The sequence below is a fragment of the Hemitrygon akajei genome, chromosome 6 (genome assembly GCF_048418815.1).
Source record: "Hemitrygon akajei chromosome 6, sHemAka1.3, whole genome shotgun sequence".
NCBI lineage: Eukaryota > Metazoa > Chordata > Chondrichthyes > Myliobatiformes > Dasyatidae > Hemitrygon > Hemitrygon akajei.
The window spans coordinates 145,939,195-145,958,150 of record NC_133129.1 but is presented as its reverse complement, the minus strand read 5'-3'; the positions used below and the strand labels follow the sequence as shown (position 1 = coordinate 145,958,150).

Here is an 18,956-nt window from a genome sequence, read left to right as displayed (position 1 = left end):
AAGTAAGATGGTTTTAAATTGTTGAAGCTAATTGAAGCTGGTATTTCAATTGCAAGACAGACCTGTTAAAATGCTTTTGTAATAGGAAAGATATTTTATTAAAATACTGTATTTTAAAGGATATTTTATTAAAAGACCATTTACCGTAGATTCCGGACTACAGAGCGCACCTGATTAAAAGCCGCTGGCTCTAATTTTAGAAATAAAATCAATTTTTTAATTGTAAAGGCCGCACCGGATTTTAGGCCGCAGGTGTCCCACGTTGTAATATGAGATATTTACACAGAAAGATATTACACGTGAGGATTTTTTAACTTTTAATTAAATCCATATGGTAACAAAAACAAATACATATTGCAAATGCTTTTTTTCGAACCGTGCCCGTAACGCGGCTACTTTTAAATATACGTTGCGTATACTTCTTTACTGAACAACATTCCAATATCTCCTAACGACTGGTAAAAAATATATATACTGCAGCCTACCAGGAAAAGTTATTGATCGCCTTTAACTTAAAAGCAGCGTTCGCTCAGATCCAAAGCCGCTCGCGTAATGCGCTCCCCCCTCCTTTCCGTTTATCGCAAACCGGCGTTTTCCCACAAGACACCGCGAAACCGGGTGTGACGTCATAGCATCCCGCGATGTAGTACAGAAAACAAATATAGTTAAAACTCTTCTAACTTTAACTAGAAAATGAATTACTAAGCGAAAATATTATAAACTAAATAACTGCCATAAGGCAACACAATGCTTTTCTTCGAGTGTTTTCCATGTTGATGAGGGTGAGTACAAATGACTGATTTACAATAATTTAATTGTGAAAGTGCGCTTGATTTATCGTACAATTTCATTGGACCTCTGTGAACTACTCATCAATTTTATTGGTCTACTGTTATGAGGCAAAATGTTTACGAGGCGGCATGAAAAAAATCATGTATTAGCCGCTCCAGATTAAAGGCTGCAAAGTTCAAAGCTGTTCAAAATGTGGGAAAAAAGTAGCGGCTTAAAATCCGGAATCTACGGTAGTTATTATCTACTATAGACACTTGTCCTGCCATTGTTTCCCACTAGAGGGACAGAATTCCATGAATTCTATTTACACTTGAAGTTTATTATGGCCAATTGATAAGAATCAGCTCAAGCCACTGAAAGCTCTAGACTTGTACCCCTTGCTCAGCTTTGCATTTGTTTGCATATTATCTTCTTATACAACATGCATCCAATCATTTGCCATGCATCCATAGCTGTCTGTCGGCATCCTGTATAAAATGTTAAAAGCTAGCTAATAACAATATCATAAAAATACCACCAAAATATCTTCCATTATTTTGCAGAATTATTTTCTCTTTCTCTTGATACAAGACAAATATCTTGCATATTTAAACAGAAGTTTAAAATCCAAATGAATGTTTTCATAGTACCATGGAATACATGACTTTTGATACAAGGAACATTGGTAAAAGACTCTCTGCTCTTCTCTAGGTGTCCAGTAGTATACTTGTACCTAACAACACTAATTCTTGCTGGCTTGTCCTGAATTGCAAATTTATATTTATAAATGTTTTAAAATATCTCTTGTATTCATAAACCTCCTAACATCAGCAAATTAAAAATTAATGCAAGATGTGTTACGTTTAGCCAAGTGGGTTCATTATTTGTTTCAGTTAATCTGCTTCTTTTTTGAAACTGGATGAAGAATCACAACAAATGGCATAGCATCTGGGTTATGGGAAGTCCCATATTTAACATTTTCCAAAACTAGACTGATTCATTTTTATCTTCCATTCTTAAGCAAATCATATTTTGTTTGACATGTAATCCTTTGAAATGTAAATAATTATTATAAAAAACTATTAAGTATATGCATATACATTTATTAATCTACATTTTATACTGGGATCTCTTAAGGTGTTTCTTTGAATCAAAATCTGCCATAAAACATAGATTATTTTATGATTATTTTATTTATAAGATATGTATTGAAAAGTTCCATTATTTCTTCTTTAATTGCCCCAATTCTTCGAGCATAGAATAATAAATCACAATACAGACCCTTCAGCCCACAATGGTGAGGCGGCCTTTTAACCTACTGTAACATCAATCTAACCACACAACCCAAAGGGTGGAAGGTACAATGCGAGCCTATGGAGGAGGGATGTAGAGGCCTTGCTGGCTGCTTGCTCTGCAGAATATATCCTCTCCTTGGCATTGTGGGGGTTGCAAAGAGAAGAGCCATCTGGACCATCACTGAGCTAATGAGCAAGCCTCCAGTTGGTCATGGATCGAGAGGTGTGACCCATGATCCTGGATAGGACATAAGCCTGGGTCTGATCAACCCTAGCAGGGTTGCCTGGGCAGGAGTATTTGATGTTGAATGACCCAAAACACCAGGTGAGCCCAGGTTGCATCACTGATGGTGTGCCCCAGTACATTTTAGGTTGTGTCGCAGCATTGCCTATCTAAGTCTCTTAATGTTACTAAAATACCTCCCTCTACCCCCCATCTCTGGCAGCACATTCAACACACCCACCACTCTCCGATATCCAGCTCTGCATCCTATCATAAGACATAGGAGCAGAGTTAGGCCATTCACCTCGTCGAGTCTGCTTTACCATTTCATTACAGCTGATCTATTTCCCTCTCAACCCCAATCTCTTGCCTTCTCCCCGTAACCTTCCGTGCCCTTACTAATCAATCTCCACCTTAAATACACCCAATGACTTGGCCTCCACTGCTGCCTGTGACAATGAATTCCACAGATTCAGCACCCTCCAGCTAATGAAATTTCACCTGATCTCCATTCTAAATGAAAGTCCTTTACTCTGAGGCTGTTCCCTTTGGCCCTGTACTCCTTCATCAAAAGAAATATCTTCTCCACATCTACTCTATTCAGACCTTTTGACATGCGATAGATTTCAATGAGATCCCCTTCATTCTTCTCTATTCTAGCGAGTAAAGGCCCTGAGCTCCCTTCATTCCCGAATCATGAACCTCCTTTCAACCCTCGTCAAGGTCAGCATATCCTTTTTTAAATAAGGGGTCCAAAACTGGACACAATACTCCAAGTGAGGCATCACCAATGCCATATAAAACCTCATGCCTTCTGTATTCTAGTCCTTTTGAAATGAATGCTAACATTACATTTGCTGTCCTCGTCACTAACTCAAGATGCAAATTAACCTTTATGAAATCCTTTAAGAGGACTCCCAAGTCCCTTTGCACCTTGGATTTTTAAATTTTCTCCCTGTTTAGAAAATAGTCTACTTATTCTATTCCATCGACCAAAGTGCATGACCGTACCCTCGCTGACATCGGCCACATCTGTGCCCATTCTCCTAATCTGTCTGAGTCCTTCTGCAGCCTCTCAGCTTCCTCAACACTACTTGCTCTTCCACCTATCTTTGTATCTATGCCATAAGGTCATCAATTCTGTCATCGAAATTTTTGACATACAAGATTAAAATAATGGTCCAAACACTGACCCCTGCAGATCAACACTAGTCACCAGCAACCAATCAGAAAAGGCCCTCGTTATTATCACTCTTTGCCTCCTTCCAACCAGCCAATACACTGTCCATGCTAGTATCTCTCCTGTAATACCATGGCTCTTATCTTGTTAAGTGCCTTATGCATGGAACCTTGTCAAAGGCATTCCTAAAATCCAAGTACACAACATCCACTGCTTCTTCCTTGTCCATTCTGCTCGTTAATTCTAATAGATTCATCAGGCAAGATTTCCCCTTTAGGAGACGATGCTGACTTCAGCCTATTTTATCATGTGCCTCCAAGTATCCCGAAACTACATCCTTAAAAATTGAAACCAACATCTTCCCAACCATTGTCAGACTAATAGACCTATATTTTCCTGTCTTGTGCCTCCCTCCCTTCTTGAAGAGTGGAGTGACATTTGCAATTTTCAATTACTCCAGAACCTTTCCAGAATCTATTAATTCTTGAAAGATTATTACTAATGCCTCAACAATCTCTTTAGCTACCTTGTTCAGAAAACTGTAGTCCAGTCTGTCTGGACCAGGTGACCTGTCTAACTTCAGACCTTTCAGTTTCCCAAGCACCTTATCCCTACCAATAGTAACTGCCCTCCCCTCTGCCCCTGACACTTCTGAATTTCTGGCATACTGTTAGTGTCTTCCACAGTGAAGACTGATGCAAGATACTTATTCAGTTTGTCTGCCATTTCCTTGTATCTACTCTCTCCGCTCTTTTACTCTTTATGTATCTGAAAAAATGTTCCTATTCTCTTTGACATTATTGGCTAGCTTACCTTCATTTTTCATCTTTCCCCCCATAGCCTTTTCAGTTACCTTTTTAAAAAAAAAAAATTCCCAATCCTCTAACTTCCCACTATTATTTGCTCTATCATATGCCCTCATTTTTGCTTTTCTGTTGACTTTAACTTCCCGTGTCAGAATAGTTGCGTCATCTTGCCGTTAGAGTACTTCTTCCTCTTTGGGATGTATCTATCCTGGGGCTTCTGTATTTCTCCCAGTAACTCCAGCCATTGTCACTCTGCCATCATCCCTGCTAGTGTCCCCTTCCCATCAACTTTGGCCAGCTTCTGTCCCATGCCTCTGTAATTCCCTTTTCTCCACTGTAATATAAATGTCCAATTGTCACCTATGACAAACTTCCTCACTATCAATACCACCACTAAACTTCATACTTCATAGTCTGCATACTTACTAACCCACCCCTCCACTTCCTCATCAAAATCATTTATATAAATCTCAAAGAGCAGGGGTCCTAGAACAGATTCCCGTGGGATGTCACTGGTCACTAACCTCCAGGTAGAATACACTCCATCTTCTTGACTCTCTGTCTTCTAGAGGCAAGCCAATTCTAAATCAATGCAGCTCAGTTTTTCAGGAACCTTTGCCTCCTGACTCTGTGAATGAGCCTACCATAAGGAACCTTGTTGAATGCCTTACTAAAATTCATATGCACCACATCCACTGTTCTACATTCGTTGATGTGTTTTGTTACTTCCTTGAAGAATTCAGTCAGGCTTGTGAGGCACAACCCAGCCCTCACAAATTAATGTTGTCTATCCCAAATAAGACTGTGCTTCATATGTCCTGTTCACCAACCATTTGCCCACTACTGATGTAAGACACGCCAGTATATAATTCCCAGGATTATATCTATTACCTTCCTTGAACAAAGGAATAACATTTATCACCTCTAATCTTTTGGTACTAATCCTGTAGCCAATGAGGATTCAAAAATCATTGTTAGAGGTGAGGCAGTTTCTTCCCTTTCTTCCCATAATAACTTGAAGTATAACATGTGAAGCTCTGAGGATTACCTATCTTGGTGATATTCAAAATTTTGTTCCAACTCTTTCTAACTTTGACAAGTTCAAGCATATCAGCCTGTCCTCACGTTCATTCAAAGTTCCCTCTCACTAATGATTACTGAAGGGAAGTATTCATTAAGGACCTCCAACTCCAAGCACGGTTTACTCTTTTACTGCTGTTCAATCCTACCTGCACTCTAATCATTCTCCTGTTGCTTACGTACATGTATAACATGTAGAATGCCTTGGGTTTTTCCTTAATCCTACTTGCCAAATACTTCTCATGTCCCCTTCTAGCTATCTTAAGTCTATTCTTAAGCTCCTTCCTTGTAATTCTCTAAAGCCCACTCTGATCCTTGCTTCCTAAACCTCTTTTTTTTTCCTCTTGAAGAGAGGTTCCACCTCTCTTGTCAACCAGTTACTTCACCCTGCCTCAATGGAACAAACCTATCAAAACCTCATGCAAGTGCTCCCAAAAAAACTTTCACATTTCTGTTATCCATTTCGCCGAATACATCTGTTCCCAATTTGGGCTCCCGAGTTCCTGCCGCATAGCATCATAATATACCCTTTTCTTCAGTGAAGTACTTTCACATACCTTCTGTCCTTATTCCTTCTAAGGCTATGGTGAAGGTCAGGGAATTGAGGTCACAGTCTCTGGAATACTTACCTATTGAGAGATCCATCACCTGACCTCATTCATTGCCTTGTACTAGATCCAGTATGACCTCTTCTTTCATCAGTCTGTCTACATATTGTGTCAGAAATCCTTCCTGGGCTTATTGAACAAATTCTGCCCCATCTTCACCTGTTGGTTTAATCAATGCTAACCATCATGCCAATGTTTACTAACCCCACTTGACTGTATTACATCTGTATATGTCCATATGCTACTCATTCAAATGCCTTTGCAGATGCTTCATAAATATTGTTGCAGGTCCTGCCTCCACTTCTTCCTCCAGCAGCTCATTCCAGGTACAGTGTGTGAAAAATTTGACCCTTCTGATCCTTTGTAATCCTCTTTCCTCTCAGCTTAAAATTATGACCTCTAGTTTTAGACACCCCTACCACTGGAAAGTTTCTACCCTGTCTATGCTCTCATAATTTTTTTATGTGTTTATTCGTGTCACCTCACAGCCTCCTTTGCTATGGGGAGAACAGATCTAGCTTATCCAGTCTCTTCAAGCCTTCCAATCCAGGGAACATCCTTATGATTTTTGCTTAATCATCTCTTTCCTGTAGTGTGATGGCCAGAATTGCACTCACTCCACCAAGAGCAGCCAACTTTTTGTACCACTGTAGCATGATATCCCAATTCTTGTCTTCCATGCTCCATCTGGTTAAGGCATGTGTGTGCCTTCTTCACCTCACTGGTTGCCTGTTTCACCATATTCAACTATGTACAGTCATACAACATGGAAACATGCCCCTTGGTCCATGCAGACCAAAGCATCTTCCTGAACAAGTCTCATATACCAGTATTTGGCCCACCTCCCTATCCATGTACCTGTACCACTGTCTTTCAAACATTATAATTGCAATTGTATCTACATACCTCTAAAATCTCTTCTGACAGCTAATTCCATACACCTGCTGCCACGGAGTGGAGAAACTTGCCTCTAGGGTACCTTTAAGTATTTCCACCTCACCTTCAATCTATGCCGTCTAATTTTAGACTTCCATACCCTCTGAAAAAGACGGGGACTATCCAATGTATCTGTGCCCCCTCATATTTTTATAAACCTCTATAAGATGACCCTCTGAGCCTCCTTTGCTGCTGGTGAAAACAATTCTAACTTATTGAGTTTCTCCTTATCACTCAAACCTCCCAGGTTCAGCCACATACTTGTGAAACGTTTTCTGTATCCTCTCTAGCTTAGTCATATTTTCCCTGACAGTATAGCAATCAGAACTGCACCCAATGTTCCAATTGGAGTCTTGGTGTTCTACAACATTCCTCATTACCTTGTCATTTACCTTGTAAGTCCTACCCTGGCTTAGCTTTCCAAAGTGCATCTTTTCGTACTAGTCAAATTAACATTCCACCTACTATTCCTAAGCTCACTTTCTTACACCATATGTAAGAATGGTGTATGTTGTAAACTTCTTCACTGTTCATTACGCCACCAGTGGCTTTACCTTCAAAATTAATAGTAAAGGCCACCTACATTCTCATCCAAATCATTAATATATAATTACAAACAGCAAAGGAGTCAACACTATGATGAGGAAGTGGAGGGATGGGTTAGTAAGTTTGCTGATGACACAAAGGTTTTAGATGTGGTGGATAGTGTAGAAGGCTGTCAGAGGATACAGCGGGACATTGATAGGATGCAAAACTAGGCTGAGAAGTGGCAGATGGAGTTCAACCCAGATAAGTGTGAAGTGGTTCATTTTGGTAGGTCAAATAAGATGGCATAATATAATATTAATGGTATGACTCTTGGCAGTGTGGAGGATCAGAGGGATCTTGGGATCCGAGTCCATAGGACGCTCAAAGCAACTGCACAGGTCAAGTCTGTGGTTAAGAAGGTGTATGGTGTATTGACCTTCATCAATCATGGAATTGAATTTAGGAGCCGAGAGGTAATGTTGCAGCTATATAGGACCCTGGTCAGACCCTATTTGGAGTACTGTGCTCAGTTCTGGTCGCCTCATTACAGGAAGGATGTGGAAGCCACAGAAAGGGTGCAGAGGAGATTTACAAGAATGTTGCCTGGATTGGGGAGCAAGCCTTATGAGAATAGGTTGAGTGAACTCGGCTTTTTCTCCTTGGAGCGAAGGAGGATGAGAAGTGACCTGATAGAAGTGTACAACATGATGAGAGGCATTGATCATGTGGATAGTTAGAGGCTTTTTCCCAGGGCTGAAATGGTTGCCACAAGAGGGCACAGGTTTAAGGTGCTGGGGATTAGGTACAGAGGAGATGTCAGGGATAAGTTTTAACTCAGAGAGTGGTGAGTGCGTGGAATGGGCTGCTGGCAATGGTGGTGGAGGTGGATACGATAGGGTCTTTTAGATAGGTACATGGAGCTTAGTAAACTAGAAGGCTATAGGTAAGCCTAGTAATTTCTGAGGTAGGGACCTGTTCGGCACAGCTTTGTGGGCCAAAGGGCCTGTAGTGTGCTGTAGGTTTTCTATGTTTCTATGTTTAATACCTGTGGCACACCATGAGTCACAAGCTTTCAACCTAAAGAACAGCACCCTTTTGCTTTCTTCCACCAAACTAATATCGTCTCCAGTCTGCTAACTCGCTCTGGATTCCATGTGTTCTCTAACTCATGTCTTCTGGACCAGCCCACCTTGTGGGACCTTGTCAAAGTTCTTGCAAACCTGGAGTGTGTTGTTGATGGAACTGCAGTCATGGAGACACACTCCTGATTTGTGCTGTGGAGATGATGGAAAGGCATTGTAGAACTGGGAGATGAGATACTCGGCCTTTGAGGTGCTTTAGAGCTCTGAATATTCATGTGGCTCATCCATTTAAATTTCTGATCAATGATATGGTGATGGTGATGAGGGAGCCTGGTGATTGTCATGTAGTTGAACACTGAGGGGATCTTCTTGTTGGGAGATAGTCATTGCCTTGCACGTTTTGGAATGAATACTAATATTATAAATATGTAAATACCTGAAAGTTGCCTAGCTCTAGCTGTACGCATGCACGCTCTACTGTATCATTTGATGAGTTGGAAATAGAATTGAATATTCTGAACTGTGAGCAAACAATCCCACTAATGAATGGAGAAAAGGCTATTGATGCAGACCACAGTATGTGCATTTGCAACACTGTGTGTCAAACAGAGTGGTCAGCAGCACTGGGGCTCCACAGGGGACTGTCCTGTCTCCCTTTCTCTTCACCATCTACACCTCGGACTTCAGCTACAACACAGAGTCTTGCCATCTTCAGAAGTTTTCTGATGACTCTGCCATAGTTGGATGCATCAGCAAGGGAGATGAGGCTGAGTACAGGGCGACGGTGGGAAACTTTGTCACATGGTGCGAGCAGAACCATCTGCAGCTTAATGTGAAAAAGACTAAGGAGCTGGTGGTGGACCTGAGGAGGGCTAAGGCACCGGTGACCCCTGTTTCCATCCAAGGGGTCAGTGTGGACATGATGGAGGATTACAAATACCTGGGGATATGAATGGACAATAAACTGGACTGGTCAAAGAACACTGAGGCTGTCTACAAGAAGGGTCAGAGCTGTCTCTATTTCCTGAGGAGACTGAGGTCCTTTAACATCTGCCGGACGATGCTGAGGATGTTCTACGAGGCTGTGGTGGTCAGTGCTATCATGTTTGCTGTTGTGTGCTGGGGCAGCAGGCTGAGGGTAGCAGACACCAACAGAATCAACAAAATTATTCATAAGGCCAGTGACGTTGTGGGGGTGGAACTGGACTCTCTAACGGTGGTGTCTGAAAAGAGGATGCTGTCCAAGTTGCATGCCATTTTGTACAATGACTCCCATCCACCCCATAATATACTGGTTAGGCACAGGAGTACATTCAGCCAGAGACTCATTCCACCAAGATGTAACACTGAGCGTCATAGGAAGTCATTCCTGCCTGTGGCCATCAAACTTTACAACTCCTCCCTCGGAGTGTCAGACACCCTGTGCCAATAGGCTGGTCCTGGACTTATTTCCACTTGGCATGATTAACTTATTATTTAAATATTTATGTTTTTATATTGTTATATTTCTTCACTATTCTTGGTTTGTGCGGCTGTAACGAAACCTAATTTCCCTCAGGATCAATAAAGTATGTCTGTCTGTCTACTGATAATGACTGAGTTTCTGACACAGCCTTGAGGCATTCCAGCAGCAGTGTCAAAGAGCTGAACTAATTAGCCTCAAACAGCCAATACTCTTGTCTCTTTGGCAAATTATGGTTTCAGCTAGTGTGGAGTTTTCCCATTCACTCAAATTTTACTAAGACTTCCCAAAGCATTGCCATAATCTCAGTGAGATTCATGTTCACCTCACTTCCGGAATGTAGCTCTTTTGTCATATTTGGGACTACAGTTGTCATGAAGTCTGAATTGATTCATCTTGGCAAAACCCAAAAAGAGCAAGAGTGAATATGTTAGTGCATGGAAGTGTGCTTTATAACACTTTTTAATCCTCGGTTGTTTATGATTTCAGTGTTAGATTAATTCTTTTCTATTGAAGTTAATGCAAGCAGGACCTAGCACTTTGCTGCCTGCGAATTTGAATGATTTCAGCAGTGAACCAGATTTAAAAATACTGCATAGCAATCATGAACATGCCAGCTTTTTGTGCTAAAGGCTACATTGAGAACCCCACAATCTCTTGCATTAGTTTTGCCACTTTTCGGGTGAATTTCACTGGAGTTCAACTGAATAGAAAAGGCCAGGCTCAGAATGTGAAAAACACAGATTGTGCATATTCTTGGCAAAGATTTTTCAAATGAAGTAATAATGGGCTAATTTAGTTTCATTTTTTAATTTAATGGTGAGTAGATATTTAATGTTATTGAACTCTCTCATAGCAACATGGAGCTAACATTTTTACAACCAATCATGTATTTTGTCAGTGGAACAGGGTGTAGCTTGCCAACAGCAGGTGGCAGCATTTGTGTTCGAGTAATTTGAATGCACTTTTGGTCATGTTTATAAAGTTTCATACATGCATTGAGCATTATGGGCTGGACATTCTGCACCTGGCCTGGTGCCTCATTTCGTTGTCCTCAGTGCCATGCTTGGTCATTCTGAACTATGTTAGAAGATGGACGACCAGCCAGGAAGACACTCCGTAGTGGAGAAATACTTGTGGTGACTAACCTTGAGTGGTATTTCCAAAGGCTTTCTCTTCAGAGTGAGCTGATAGTCTTTAAATACCCAAAGGCATTTAAAAATGTTTCAAAAGGACTTAATTACAATTTTAATAATTGTAAAGAAATAATAACACCCTAAATTACAACAAAATAATTCAAAACATTTAATATTAATTTTTTTAAAGATTAAATCATCTCTATGAACTTAGGATTTTTTAAAAATCCAGAATCAATCACTCCTTTCAAAGGAATGTGGCTGTGCTTCAAGTGCCATTGAAGTGCATCTGGTCACTCTGCTCACTGTATCTATGAACTCAGTGACAGAGCAAGAGGTTGTCTACACCAGCATCTGACTTCATTTATGAAGTTAGAGACACTCTGTAAGGTGACAAGAGGTTAGGCAGTGGTTCTCCAAGGAACCAATGGCTAAAGGTAAGTACAATCTGGCTGTTCTTTAGGAGGGGTTTTTAAATAAGTGTCGCTTATGCAATTGAACTGGTATGTTACCCCTGTGGTTTTGTAAACTGGAAGAGATTATATCGTATGAAATAGCAAGCTCCTAAGAATGAGTTTTTCTTGTCTTTCCACTGTTTACGTAACAGTTAAAAATGAATTTTCTCAAATGAGCGAACTTATTTTTGAAACATAAACATCCAGTACCATCAATAAAATTTGTCACTGAGCGGTAGGTAGATTCTTTCCCTTATTCTTCCCTACGGAACTATTTAGTAACACTGTACAACAATGAAATAAGGAGTGAAGGGTAATGCATTTGTAATCTAATTTTTTTGTTTTTTTTATCTTCAGTCCTGATCTTAAGCAAGTGTACTAATTGCTTGAGTCAATATCAAGATTACTTGAAAATATGTTGATTTTTCTGGCAATCCAGCATTAGTAACTTAAGAAATAAAAAGCAGGAACACGTGTCTCTTTGAGCCTGTCCTGCCATTCAATAGCAATAGATCATGTCAAATAGACAAGAATCACTTTCCTGCTAGATATCCATATCCTTTTATTCAATCTTGATCTGATGCATACTCATATATAGCTTGAGCATATTCTGTGGAGAATTCCAAAGATTTATAAATAAAGAATTTTTCAGTTATTTCAGTCCTAATTGCCCGATTCTTTATCCTGTGACAATATCTCTTAGTTCTAGAATCTATAGATGAGGCCTCCCATGAGATGATCTAATCAATCATCTAAATCCCTTTCAGAATCTAATACATTTTGGTTCAATGGGTACTATAGGTATATTTAATGTCAGAGAAATGTATACAATATACATCCTGAAATTCATTTTCTTTGCAAACATCCACTAAAACAGAGGTAAGATCACCTCTCATTTTTCCAATGAACATGTTAAGCTTACACAAAGCCAACTCTAGGGATAACCACCAACTCTCAGGAATCAATATGGGAGTTTTCTTTAGAGTGTTTGCAGGAATTTTTCCGGCTAAAAAATTTGATTAGTCTTATTGGAAGTTTTGTGAGGCAGTTCCTGGATTTTTAAATATTAAAGTAGTAGATTAGTAATACAAATTACAGGTTCCAAGCTGATGGATGCTGCAAATTTAACTGTTCTCCCAATAATTAGATTCTTATACCATTGAGCTGAATTTCATCCTGGAAAGGAGTTGCAGATTGAGAAAGGAGATCTTCCCACATCATGACAAAGTGGTTCTCAGAACTGATTCATCTTGTCTGTCAGCTGAAATACACCAGATGAAAATTTCAGATTGATGTATTTTGTTTAGTTTGACTCATGGGATTGCACCATTACATTTGAAAGAATACAAAAACTGTTGCACAAAGTAATAAATAATTATTTCAATAGGATTCAAATAGGTACATTTAATGCCAGAGAAGTGTATACAATATACATCCTGAAGTTCTTTTTCTTCGCAAACATCCACAAAAACAGAGGAGTGCCCCAAAGAATAAATGACAGTTAAACGTTAGAACCCCAAAGCTCCCCCCCAGCTCCCCCCTCCCATGCATAAACAGCAGCAAAGCAACAATCCCCCCACACCAGCAAAAAAACATCAGCATACCCCACCGATCACTCAAGCGTGCAGCAAAGTATCGATAAAGACACAGACTTGCAGTACTCCAAAGACTACTGGTTCACCCAGTAATTCGTCATACCACAGGCTCTCTCTCTCCCTAATAAGGGAAAAATCCCCATATTAACATAGGATTAAGGTTGGTTAGTAGCGAGCAAATACTGAGAAGGTCACATTGTTTACCTGTTATCTAAGCAACAAACTAAGAGATCTAATGAGTTTCATCCATATTTATAACATTTTTTATGATTCAAATAATGTTTAACCAGCATACTCCAACTTTTGGGGTTTTAAATTTCATAATTCTAAAATTCATGGTTTTAATTTTTATCTGCAAATGGTTGATACCATAACATGCTGTGTTATTTATATTTTAATACCTCTTCTGAATTATTAAATGAAGTGCATAAAACAGGCTTAATTATCTTCATAAAGAATATGTAATAAGAGCTGCTTTCCAACAGGTGTTTCTCTTTTTCACCGGTGTGATTTCAGATAAATATCTCGACACTCCAGCTGTGGAATCATTTGCTGAACATAATCCTGAGTGACTGAGTAACAAAAATTAAATCTGATTAGAGTTCATCGGATAAAACCGGAATAATACATAGCTGGGGTTGGTTAAAGCCAGATACATACAGTATATAAGACATTCTTAAAGAAAATATTTATTTTGTACCATGCAGTTTAGACTTCAACTAAAGTATTTTGTCCCATTCAGGAAGCCATGTTTTGCTGGTGCAGGAAAGATTGATTTGGCGTCAGTGCAGAAAGAGCTGCGTTGAAATTTTTATACTTAATCCTCATTGTCTCTTCCACCTACCTTTTTAAAAAAACAATGTTGAGCTACAAGTATTTATTTTGAATGTGGCTCACTGCGTGCTTAACAAATCATACCTTCTGTACCTAATAAAGTGACACTGAGTGTACGTTCATAGTCTTCTCCTCCTGTAGTCCATCCATTCCAAGGTTTGAAATGCTTTGTGATCAGACATGCTCTTCTGCATACCACTGTTGTAACGCGGGGTTATTTGAGTTACTGTTGCTTTTTTGTCAGATTGAACAGGTCTGGCCATTCTCCTCTGACTTCTCTCATTAACAAGTCATATTCACCCACAGAATTGCTGCTCACTGGATTATTTTTATTTGTTTTTGGAAGTGTAGCCTCCGTGCCTCCAGTTGACCCCTTTTTGCCTAGGGTGAACCACCGTCAACACGCCAGTAGTGCAATACTTCGGTGTAAATACGATGTGATGCCCCCCCCCCCCCAGTACACGCTCACAATACAAATACCAGATAATACCCAAAAGCGAGTAAATAATTGCAACTTTATAGTTATCTCTTAGTGATGGGTTAGTAGAAACAGATAACCTAAAGGCACCAAAGCAATAATAAGTTTGTCAGTTTGTGCACATATTTTAATAGGTTGGAGCTCACGCCTCCGGTTCCATCCACAACGACCTTCTGAGCCTTCGACCACCGTCCGAACCGCCGACGTCCGGTATCTGTCGCTCTGGAACAACTGCCCGTTCCACACACGTCCGTCCTCCTCGCTTTCCTCCCGAAAAAGACTGCGAACTCCCGCTCAGCTTACACATACAAGATAGCATAACAATTCTCCATTGGTTATTTTCCCCTTATCAGTAGCCATAACTCAAGCATACGAGACACAGAATCCCATTACAGCATTACAGAAAAGCCATTTCATTATAAAATACAGAGAAGCCATTTTGTTAGCCTGAACAGTTAACACCACTGTTACTGGTACTGAGAACCCTACAGAAGTATTCTCTGTTTAGAGACTGTTGTTCATGAAAATCCCAGCAGCTTCTGAAGTACTCAGACCACCCCATCTGGCACCAACAGTTATTACACAGTCAAAGTCTCTTAGATCACAATTCTTCCAATATTCTGATGTTTGGTTTGACCAACAACTGACCCTCTTAACCATGTCTGCATGCTTTTAAGCATTGAGTTGCTGCCACATGATTGGCTGATTAGATATTTGCATTACTGAGCAGGTGCACAGGTATAATAAAGTGGCTACTGAGTGGAAAGTTGGAAATTGTTCCTTAAAGGATTAGGGAATCTTTGTCTGGGCCATAGAGAAAAGACAGAACCAGTTAAAAATTCAATTATTTCAATCGTTGTACTCCTTTCAGAATTAAATATTGGACAATAGAGGCACACAGATGTAAGATGTTCACAATAATTTTATAAATTCTGACACAAAAAATATCAATTGTACTTGAGCCATTTTATGTCAGTGTAATTAAAAACAGAAAAGCTGTAAACACTCAGGCAGGTCAGGCAGCACCCAGGGAAGGAGAAACAAATAATGTTTCATGTCTGGGAACATTTATCAGATAATTGGGTGTATTGTATATGATTCACATGGCCTTTCTCCTATTCTACTTCAAATAATCTATTAGCACAATTCTCAATTCCTTTATGTCCAATGCACTTTGTCTCCCGCCTCAACTATGGGTGTTATTTGCCTCACCAACATCATGCTGTGGCAAATTCTGGTAATGTTTTCCCTAAGTTGCTTTTTGATTGTTAATGATTTCAACCTTTCTAACCCTTTTTGTTTAACACCAAACTACTTTATATTTTCAACCTGTCAATCATCTTCAGAAGCATCAAATACATTTTCATAGTATGACTGCATATGATATTGTTGAGACTGCATCTGAAATATTGTGTGCTGTTCAAGTCACTATATTATAGGAAAGATGACTTTAAAACAGAGAAGGTGCAGAGAAGATTCATTGGGATGTTGGTGGGACATTAAGGAGAGAGTGAATAGGGTGGAACTGTTCCCTGGAATAATGGGGGCTGGGGGAGTGACCTCAGAGATTTGTAAATTCAGGAGAGGCAGAGATGAGGTAGATGCTCACAGTCTTCAAGGAGTGGTGCCTTAGGAAGGTGGCGTCCATCATTAAGTATCCCCACCACCTAGGACATGTCCTCTTCTCATTGTTACTGTCGGGAAGGAGGTACTGAAGCCTGAAGGCACATACTTAGTGATTCAGGAACAGCTTCTTCCCCTCTGCCACCTGAATTCTAAATGGACATTGAAACCATGAACACTACCTCACTACTTTTTTATCTCTGTTTTAACTTAACTATTTATAAGATATGTATTTACTGTAATTCAGTTATTTTCTCTCTATTTATTATCATGTATTTCATTGTGCTGCTCCTGTAAAGTTAACAAAGTACACAACATATGGCAGTGATATTAAACTTGATTCAGATTCTGATTCTTTTTCACGGATAGAGGAGCTTAAAAGTAGAGGGCATAGTTTTAAGGTGAGAGGGGAAAGAGTTAAAGTGGACATGAGAGGCAAGATTTTGACAGAGAGGGTGGCGGGTATTTGGACCAAGCTGCCAGAGAAGTAGTAGAAGAAAGATAAAATTATGTGTTAAAAAGTCTGGACCCTAAATGTCAAGAATTCCTCCCCCAGCCACACCCCTCTGCCTCTGATGCTTCTTTCTTCCTCTAGCAGTGGATGTTTTGCTCCAGATTCCAGCATCTGCAGTCTCCTGAGTGTCAACATTTAAACTACATTTCCATGGCATAGGAACAGTTCAAAGGGATATGGTCCAAATGCAGAGTGATGGGACTAGCACATGAGGCAGTCTTTGGCATAGATGAGTTAGGCAGAAAGGCTTGTTTCCATGCTGAATAACTCAATAATTCTAAGGGGTCACTGGTAGAAAGAAATGGCTCAAGGGTGATTAGATGGTTTGGGAAGGAAGAGGGCAAAGGTGAACAACTGAAAACCACATGCTCAAATGCTGACATCAAATTAACAAAGTATTAATCAGAATCAGGTTTATTAACACTGAGATATGTTGCAAAATTTGTTATTTTGCAGCAGCGGTAGAGTGCAATAATTAACATTACTTTATATCAAAAACAAATTAATAGTTCAACAAAGGGCAAAATAGTGAGGTAGTATTCATGAACCATTCAGAAGTGGATGGTGGAGAGGAAGAAGCTGTTCCTAAGATGTTGAGTGTGCTTTTTCGGGCTCCTGTCACTCCTCCCTAATGGTAGTGCTGATAAGAGAGCATGTCCTAGATGGTGAGAGTCCTTCATAATGCTTGCCACATAATTGAGTCATCACCTTTTGAAGATGTCCTCGCCGGGGGAAGACTAGTGGCCATGATGGAGTTGACAATGTCTACAATCCTCAGTAGCCTATTCCCAATCCTGTGCATTGGCGCCTTTGTATCAGATGGTGTTGCAGCCAGTCAGAATGCTCTCCACAATACATCTGTGGAAATTTGCTAGAGTCTTTGGTGACATACCTAATTTCAAAATGTAGAAAACGATATGAGAGCACAATGGAACAAGGCAATTTAGGACTGTGAAATGAAAAGTTAAAATGTAAAAAATATAAAAGAGAAATGTGAATACAAATGGCAACAGAGAGGTTCCAGGCAATCTGACTTTTCTTCAGCATGGTACACTCCTGTCCACACCAAATGACCACTTTTGTTTATTGATTTGATGCATCTGTGCATGAACAAGGAATGAACAATGCATGTTATTTCAGATTTTTCAAGATTTTTTTTGCAGATAATTGCATAAAGGGACTCCTGAAGAAAATGTGTTTGTGTGTTTATACAGATGCCAAGGCTCTGTCCCCAGCTCATTCTACCTGTGAGTGGCAGTATGAGGCTTGTGCCAGCCCTTGTGTCAGAACATGCAGAGATCCTACATGCAAGATCTGTCAAGCTTTACCAAGGTATATGTGGCCAAATAGAATATAAATAAAATCTCCACCGCCTTTCTAGACTCTAAACGAGGGGTTCCCAACCTTTCTTATACCATGAAGCAAGGGGTCTATGGATGCAGGGTTGGGAACCCCTGCTCTAGATGAATGAACATTCAATATTTCATTGAGAATTATAAAGTGATTAAGAGTGCATGATTTATTTTGACATTAAGCAACAATTTTGTTTTTATCTCCTGTGTAAAGCGAGGGAAAGGGTTATTAAACTATCATCTTCAATTATCTTTCTGCAACAGACACAGTGGGAGCTGCAGCAGTAATTGATAATACTTTCTTCAGGCCAGTAATTGTGTGCTTAGCCCTAGTGGTCATGTACAGCTGCTGGTGCTACTTACATGTTGTACTCTCCTGCAGGAGAGAGGAAAATAGGAGTGCTAGTATTATGATAGATCTGCAGTGTGATTGGGTGATATATTTGACCACTGACAGTATGTGAAATCTGGGAATTGTGAATATAAGATTTATAATCATATTCTAATGAAGCATGTGAATATTAGATGGATGTCAAAGATTGTTTAAGGAATTCATAAAAATGCAGATCTTGGGAAGGTGAAATAAAATCCAAAAATGCAGAAACATTCAGTCAATCAGCACTGGAATGAGAAATAGATAACATTTCAGGTGCATGACCCTTAGTTAGAAATATTCTGATGAAGACACTGGACTTGAAAGAGTGGATCATGGATAACAATGTACAAGGCATGGTTAGTAAATTTGCGGGTAACACTAAAATAAATGGTATAGTGGACAATAAAGAAGGTTATCAAAAATTAAAGGGTGTTCTTGTTCAGCTGAATAATTGGACCAAAGGATGGCAAATGGAGTTTATTTCAGGTATATGTGAGCTGTTCCATTTCCAGGTAGAACTTGCACGGTGAATGGCAGGACCGTGGGGTGTGCTATAGAACAGAGAGCCCTTGGAGTACAATACATGGTTCCCTGAGAGTGGTGAGGCAGGCTTTCAACATAA

The 18,956-nt window shown here is 39.8% G+C and overlaps 1 protein-coding gene across 1 annotated transcript in view; it reads left to right on the top strand.

Moving 5' to 3' along the window:
• The window catches only part of otog (otogelin), a 228,381-nt gene that overhangs the window by 128,715 nt on the left and 80,710 nt on the right, over positions 1-18,956 (top strand). The window contains 1 exon segment of the mRNA XM_073050064.1: positions 17,821-17,938. Within this exon segment, the coding sequence (XP_072906165.1) occupies positions 17,821-17,938 (118 nt within the window).